Genomic DNA, 7,891 nt, shown 5'->3' with positions numbered 1-7,891 from the left:
CAAAAAATGTGTAACATTGATTTAAAGTGAACCTTCGCACTTAGGTTAGGGAACAAGACAATAGCGCTTTCAAACTGTTGTTCTCAAACAAATGACAAAGGTATTTCTGGCCAGGAATGACATGCAAAACAACCGTGGAATAAAAACAAATAGAGCTTATTAGAGAGTTTTGTGGCAGCTTTTAATGAATTCATGAACGAACAACTGCATACATAAGCCGTCAATGTCAGTATGTGGATCTGATGTTTCTGGAAGCCAAACAGATTGGTTTTATCACACAAGTAGAAGGAAGTCCCACAACTTTGTTTAATTCAAGCCAACACATCTAAATAAGAAAGTGCCCAATGTTACACTGTTAAATTTGAGGAGGCACAATTCCCATCAAATCCACATTGACAACCAGCAAGCAATCGTATATGAAACGTATATAAAGTCTTAAATGGCGATATGTAAGAAGGTTTACACTTATATTCTTCTTGGTGCATAAAAAGCAAGATGTGTTTAAAGTTAGTGAAAGTCAATTTTTAAGTGTTGCTTATGCTGCTAGTGAATTTCTATGTCCTTTATGCAGACACAGTAATGTATTGGGGCTCCATGTTGCCAAAGTAGGACTTCTCCCATTCGCTCATAAGGTCAAAATGCAAAGGGCGGTCACAGAAGGTGCAGGAAACAGCCGCGGGGTTGCTGAGCTTGAGCCCCACCTCCTGCCACACGTCCACCAGTTTCTCTGTGAATGTGATACTTCTTCTTAGTGTGTGTCATTGTGTTAGTCTGTGACAGTAAGTCAAGTCCACCCGTATTATTCCGAGAGCAAACAGAAAGTTACCTCAAGGCACTTTATGCGCGGAGCAGGTTAAGAACCACACTTTCATACAGAAAATCAAGTTAATCCCACATGATCCCCAACCCCAAGACTGTTACTGTTAAATTACTGTCTCGAGGGGTTGCGCAACAGGGGGAGGGAAAAGAGAACAATGGGCACAACAACAGCCATTTCAGCAGCAATAATAATAGTCCCATGATGGCAGCAACATTGACAACAAATGCAATTCCCCAGCACGTGTGCGTCACTTACCCACGAAGTACTCCATCATGGCGGGCTGGTGATGAGGGGACGGAGCCAGACGCAGCAACTCCTCTCCGCGGGGAACTGTGGGGTAGTTGATGGCCTGCACGTAGATGTTGTGTCTTTCAAGCAGGATGTCGCACACCTTGGTGTTCAGCTCGGCATTGCCCACCTGCAGGATGGGGCGGCGACAAAAGCAACAGTGATGATCAAAGCTTACTGCGCAGCCATTACTGAGCTAAATGGCAACAGTCATGCAGACAGGCTACATAATTTTACCACTGGTTTGTGACACGTGATTTTTTTTTTGTTTTTCTTTTTGGCCAGCCTCCATACCTGTATGGGAATGATGTGGCTAGGACAGTGGACCACAGGCAAGCCCTTATCCATGAGCAGCTGCCTCATGTGTTTGACGTTCCTCTGGTGGGCTCTGCGCAGGGACTGCCCCTCGGGGCCCCTAAGGACCCGCACGGATTCCAGGGCTCCGGCCAGGGTCATTGGGGGCAGGGCAGTGGTAAAGATGAAGCCGGCTGCGAAGGATCGCACTGTGTCCACCAGGGCGGCGCTGCTGGCGATGTATCCTCCCACACAGCCGTAGGCCTTGCCTGGAACAGCAGAGTGTGTATGTGGTTAGAAAAGATATTTTTCTTGAAATACTTCATGTATATTTCACTCGAGCAACCGTTTTCTATTTCGGAGGGGCTTATTCTGTGAATGTTTTTACACAGTAAGGAGGTTCCGCTAGTCTTTTGTTCACTGTGTGAGAATCGTGGTTCAACATTTGCTGTATATTGATACTAGACAGACGACTGAATAAAAAAGAGACACTTGCATGCAATCGAGGAATTACACAACACCATGAAGCTTCGAAAACCGGAGTGGGCAAAGTATGGCATATCAGAGTCCTGTAGCATTTGTGACGTTGCTTTGACTTTATTTGAAATGTAACTAATTCCAATGGGTTTATTCATTTCAAAAAATGTGTTAAATAACACCAGTCAACATATTTTTTAAAATCAGAGATGAAAGTAAACATATCTTAATACATTTGTTGCGCTGATTCTGAATCTGCACTGTTTTTTCTCAAGCACATCAACTTTTAATAATAATAACAATAGAACAAGTATATAATATGCAATATATAATACATTTTGTAATATTCATAAATTAATGGTTAGATTCAGCAACAGGTGGATTTTTTCCGAAACATCCATCAGCTATGAATTACATCGCATGGTAAAATTAGTATTGCGCAAGCTTTCATCGGTAAAATTGAGCAAAACAAAAATAAAAATATCTCAAAAACCTGATGTGCTAGAAAACTGATGACGCAGCACCAGGAGCAAATGGGGATTCAGTATCTTGCTCAAGGATACGTGGACATGATCACAACGGCCGGGGATCGAACCCACAACCTCTGGGTTGGGAAACGACCACCACTGAGCCATGCTGTATGTATTTTCAAGTTTCTTACCTGTGAAAACCTTCCAGTTGTGTTATGAGTAGAGTGTGGTACAATATTGTGAACTTGTACTAAATGTTATTTGAACTACTGTTATGACTCAAAACACTTTGAAATCAAGCGATGCAATCCTGCATTGGTTTAAAGTCCAAATGTGGCTTTGCCAGTACATTTTGAGCTAAAAGTTTTGAAGTTACCATAAAAGCCGACGCAACTTCTGATGTTGTTTTATCAGCAGAGCCACAGCGAGAGTAGCGCCAGCGCCCTGCTGATAACCCTCTGATTCCTGTGATGCAAACGCCTCCTCTTCAGGCCCTTAGGTGTGAGTTATCATAGTTAACATGGCACTATGACAGTGACAGTTAGGCCGAGTGGGTGTGAGTGTGACTTTAACCAAGAGGAGAGTGTGGCCATTGAACACAAATCCAACAGTGAGATGCTCACCTAAAGTCCCAGACACAATATCAATCTTGTGCATTACATTGTCCCTCTCCCCCACTCCGGCTCCATGGGCTCCATACAAGCCGACGGCGTGAACCTCATCAACAAACGTCAGAGCTCCGTAACGATGAGAAACATCGCACAGCTCTTCTAATGGACAAATGCCGCCTGAAATCACACAGGTCAGGAAAATCAAACAGGGACTTTCAAATTAGAAACTCAAATGCGCAAGTTGGGATGTGAAACGACAATTAAATTAAAGGTTGTGGTTGAATAAAGAAAAGCAAGAGGTACCCTATGACTTGGAAAATCAAAATCTGCCATTGTGGAAATAACTTCATTTAATAAGACAATTTATGTGCTTTTTATGGAGATGCCATAAAGGTTATTGATATAGAAATAAAGCTGTAACACACAGCAATTTCCTTCCACGAGACACAATGATGAATGACAAAAGATTGCTGAATTGTATAAAAAAAAAAAAAAACACTCCCAACTTTTCCATTCCATATTCTTATCAATTTAGTAATCTAACCGGTGCAGAAATGGGATGTGGCAGTGGCGTCTTGTCTCCAATTTCAATTGGAATAGAACATTTTGTAAGCCTCACCATCCATTGAATGCACCGTCTCAAATGCGACAATTTTGGGCGTCTTTGGGTCTGAGCGCTGCAGAAGCTCCTCCAGGTGTCGGCTGTCGTTGTGGCGAAAGATGAAGCGCTTGGATCCACTGTTCCTGATGCCCTGAATCATTGAGGCGTGGTTCCCGGCATCGGAGTAGATCTCACAACCTGGGAGTGGGACAGCAAACATACACACTGTTCATCGCTCGCCTGTCATTCACATCTTCATCAGTTGATTTATCTATCACATTGGTGTCCAAAACTACGACCCGGGGGCCATTTGCGGCCCATCATCCATTTTCTAGTGGCCCTCCGCATATACATACAGTATAAAAAATGACTTTTGACACAGCCTACAACCCCATTGGGTGTTGAAAAAGTGTGTGTTGGTCGAGGGTGGTGTTGTGACCCCCCCCACCCCCCCCATGGGCGCACCTGACTACTACTGCTAATAATAAATTTGACTGATATAGCTTTCCTAGGTACGCAAAGAAACTATTAAAAACGAAATTAGTAACAATTATAATGCCTCATGAAATAAGACATTTCAGTTTCAGGAGCAAAAATGTTTTCCTCCACTTTCTGCTATCTGTGTCAAGTTCTGATTTGTGAACATATCACGTTAATGATTCAGGTCCTGCTTTAAGTGTCCATGTCAAAGTGGCCCTTGCGTCCTACGATTTTTCTGTGTGCAGCCCTGGAAGGAAAAAGTTTGGACACCCCTGATCCATCCATTCATTTTCTACCACGCCTCCCGTTCAGAGTCACGGATGAGCTGGAGCCGATCCCAGCTGACTTTGGGTGAGAGGCCCCAAGGGTCCCCAGGGACCGCACGGCAGTCATTCACAGGGCACATATATACAAACAAACATGGATGGATGGAAGTAAGTTTTGATACGTCAAAGTGGTGGTCATACTGTACCTGGCAGCATTCTGGCCAAAGTGAAGAGGGTCGAGTCATTTGCCACAAAGCAGGAAGAGAAGACCAGAGCGGCGTCCTTCTTATGAAGCTGGGCCAGCTCCCTCTCCAGAGACGCATGGAAGTTACTGGTACCTGAAATGTTCCTGGTGCCTCCAGCTCCTGCGCCATGTTTGAATAGGGCCTCACTGAGGAGCAAAATAAGATGACACGTAAAGTATAACAGGTGAACAGGTGGGCTTCAGCGGTTCAAGTGAGCGCCGCGATTAACAGGAAACACAGACTGTGTTCCGAATGTGATTCTACTCCAGATTACATCCACTGTGCGGTGGTCTTCATTTTACCTGATGGCACCGAGGACCCGAGGGTGGCGACTCATCCCCAGGTAGTCGTTGCTGCACCACACAGACACTTGGGAGCCCTCACGGTCGGACACAGAGTAATCCTCAGCGAAAGGAAATGAGCCGGCACTCCGGTTTACGGTCTTAAAGACTCTGTAAGTGTGGTCCTTCTTTTTCTCGGCGATCGTCTCAGAGAAGAAGTGGTCGTAATCGTAGCTGGGGCCAACTGCACAGGCAACAACAGTTGTCGTGTATTAGAATGGCCCAGCCCTCTGTCAGGGGCCAAACGATTTCAAACAGGTGCTCTACAAGGTGTGCGCCAACTATGATTTTCAGCACGGTGCCATCTCCTGAATCTGGAAGGTCACTGTGCCCACGTGCCCCCAATGCAAGTGGACAATAACAGTAAAAGTGAAGATGAATTCACCTTTGAATTGCACCTCCTAATTGGGTTTAATTGGTATAAATGACGTTTAGACGATAACCTAACAAACACCACACCTGTAGTGTCAGCATACACACCCATGTTGTCTTTGAGGAGGTGACTGATGGTGATATCTTGAGGTGATTTGGGGAAAATGGACTCTTTTAAATCCTTCAGCAGAGAAATCATCATACCTGCCAAAGCGTTATGCAGTTTTATCACTTCAGCGTAGTCATTTCAAAATATTTTTCAAATGTTTGCTGATGTTTTGCGCTGCTTCCTACCCTCTCGGACATCCTCCTGCACTTCAGGGCTGGCTTGGACCATCCCGATGCGAGAGGTGACGAAAGGGCAAGCCTTCGACGCCGCCGGCTCCGCCACCTGAGGAGCCGTTTGAGCAAACGTCCTCCTTTGCTCCAGTGTCGGAAGCTGGTGACAGTCGGGAGGGGCAGCGGAGGCGCTCAGCTTGGCCTCCAAGGCGGCTGACCTGCAGACGCTGATCTGACGTGCAATGATGGGACACTGATTGGCCAGAGACAGCAATGGGCTTGATCTCCACAAAGCTGGTTTCGTGGCAGACTTGAAGAAGGGGCAGTGGTGAAGGAAGGCAGCCATGTTGAACCAGCTGTTCTTGCTCTGAGTGAGGACAACATTTTAGTTCATTGGGAAAGATCAACTCGGTTTCTTCAATATCAAGATAATTCCCTCTTTCGCCAATTATTGCTGTTGAAAAGCTGAGGCCGAAGTGAAACTTTGCTATCAACATTACTGATGCCATACTTATGACGTTTTGAGAGCTGAAGGTGCCTCCTTCAGGGTAGGGCTTATCTTCTCACTGCAGCCGCTCCGGTGCTGAGTGACGGACGTCATCAGATGAGGCTTGTATCAAATAATCCACCAAGACCACCGTTTTCCATCCATAATTCTGTATGTTATCCTACTTATGAGGCCCAAAGAGGTATTTTAACAATGTGTTCACTATTTTCGGTGTAGAATTACACTGCATCATATGGAGAGTTGTTACTAATAATTTGCCCATTCATGTAGCTAATTCAGGTAACTGAAATATAAACACAGCTCAGAAAACCCTCTCTGACAGGAAATGAATATATGACCAATAATATCTTCAGCAGAAGGGTTAATACAGCTCTTTTATTAGTTAAAATATATGGATACATCTGCGATGTGTTCAGACATCTTTGTCCTGGCCTGTGGTCAAAAGATAAGGCAATTCTTAGGATCTTGGGCTTTCTCTTGTGGTGATATGTCTATCTTGACAAAGGGCTGTCAAACAAATGCCTTTTCAGTGAAATAGATGTAAATTAATTTGTATTTGAACGCCAATTTTAGCTCATTGTGGATCAATAGCACCAAATTAGGACCTGATTGTGTTACAATAGTACAGGAAACAATGACTTCTTAATATGTTCCTTGAAAAACATTACACACTTCACAAAAGAATGCCACTTTTGAAAATGTTTTAATTACTAGAATTTTTACACGCATCTCCTACCAGATCAAATCAGAGTAAATTAATCATTAAGACTTTCTATTTTAATCTTACTGCTATTTATTTCTTCGGTACTCATAAATGGTCATGCATGTTTAACCATCACGAAATGTAACTTTTCAGCCCTCCTCTAGCCACTTGTGTCACTGCCACTCAATGTATTTAATAGAGTATGCTGTGCCAAGTCATTTAAAACAAAGTAAAACATATAACAACGCGAAAAATATATATATATAGGACATCCAATTTTTGGGGAGGCTATTTTAAATTATTTTATAACACACCAGATAACAGGAAGGTTCAAGATTACCATCATAAAGATGACCACAAAACGATATATATTGCAATTACTCAAGACTCACCTGTTGACCTGCACTGAGGACGAACTTCAAAAGAGCAAGTAGGTAGATGGTCAAAAGAGTCCACACATTTATTGGTGCATTAAGCAATCACCTCTGCCCCCACCCATGCACATTGTCACTGGGTGGAGTTGTGGGGGGCTGTACAGATGATGACATCCAATAGAGGAAACACATCACACACTCACAGGCAGTAAAAGTGTATCGAGCAGACACAGTAGCACTCGACACACACATTTAAATGTTTGTAAATGTACAATGTGTCTCATAATTTGCAATTGAACCGAAAATATGCACAGAGACATTTCAAAGACATTTTGCATGTAGGCTACTTAAGCAACACATTACTGCCACTGCCACTTAACACAATAACAAATGATAAATATATGTTTTTTAACTATATGTTTTAGATGTCTACCTCATTTGTATCTTTTTGTAACATTTATCTGATTGAGAGGAGGGCATATTTATTGATACACACACACAGAATATATATATATATATATATATATATATATATATATATATATATATATATATATATATATATATATATATATACATATATATATATATATATATATATATATACGTATATATATACGTATATGAGTGATTTTTTATCGTTGATTCAAATAAACAAATAATTGGTTGACTGATATACATTAATTTAATGAATGATTGGTTACATGATTATAATTTAAATGATACAAAAATGAATCATCATATTATTTTGATTTTACATTC

General features: G+C 42.4%; 1 protein-coding gene across 1 annotated transcript; it reads right to left on the bottom strand.

The window, feature by feature from the left end:
- Positions 1-164: 164 nt before the first annotated feature.
- alas2 (aminolevulinate, delta-, synthase 2) lies at positions 165-7,257 on the bottom strand. The gene is made up of 10 exons (XM_086051914.1): positions 7,148-7,257; positions 5,560-5,911; positions 5,374-5,469; positions 4,855-5,077; positions 4,514-4,698; positions 3,580-3,759; positions 2,973-3,137; positions 1,403-1,671; positions 1,076-1,238; positions 165-727 (listed from the first exon to the last, which is right to left on the bottom strand). The coding sequence occupies exons 2-10, from the start codon at positions 5,888-5,890 to the stop codon at positions 564-566; spliced, it is 1,776 nt and encodes a 591-aa protein (XP_085908040.1). The 5' UTR covers positions 5,891-5,911; positions 7,148-7,257; the 3' UTR covers positions 165-563.
- Between the last annotated feature and the right edge of the window lie 634 nt (positions 7,258-7,891).

This window comes from Filicampus tigris, chromosome 1 (assembly GCF_054856515.1).
Source record: "Filicampus tigris isolate MCC_2025a chromosome 1, RoL_Ftig_1.0, whole genome shotgun sequence".
NCBI classification, from domain to species: Eukaryota; Metazoa; Chordata; class Actinopteri; order Syngnathiformes; family Syngnathidae; genus Filicampus; species Filicampus tigris.
Note: the sequence above shows the minus strand (reverse complement) of the source record. Positions and strands in the feature narration are given on the sequence as shown.

Coding starts and splice junctions, on each gene's coding strand:
- alas2 (XM_086051914.1), bottom strand. CDS start 5,890: ATGGCTGCCTTCCTTCACCACTGCCCCTTCTTCAAGTCTGCCACGAAA. Junction 3,138..3,579: donor GACGGTGCATTCAATGGATG/GTGAGGCTTACA, acceptor GTGTGATTTCAG/GCGGCATTTGTCCATTAGAA. Junction 1,239..1,402: donor GCCACATCATTCCCATACAG/GTATGGAGGCTG, acceptor CCCATCCTGCAG/GTGGGCAATGCCGAGCTGAA.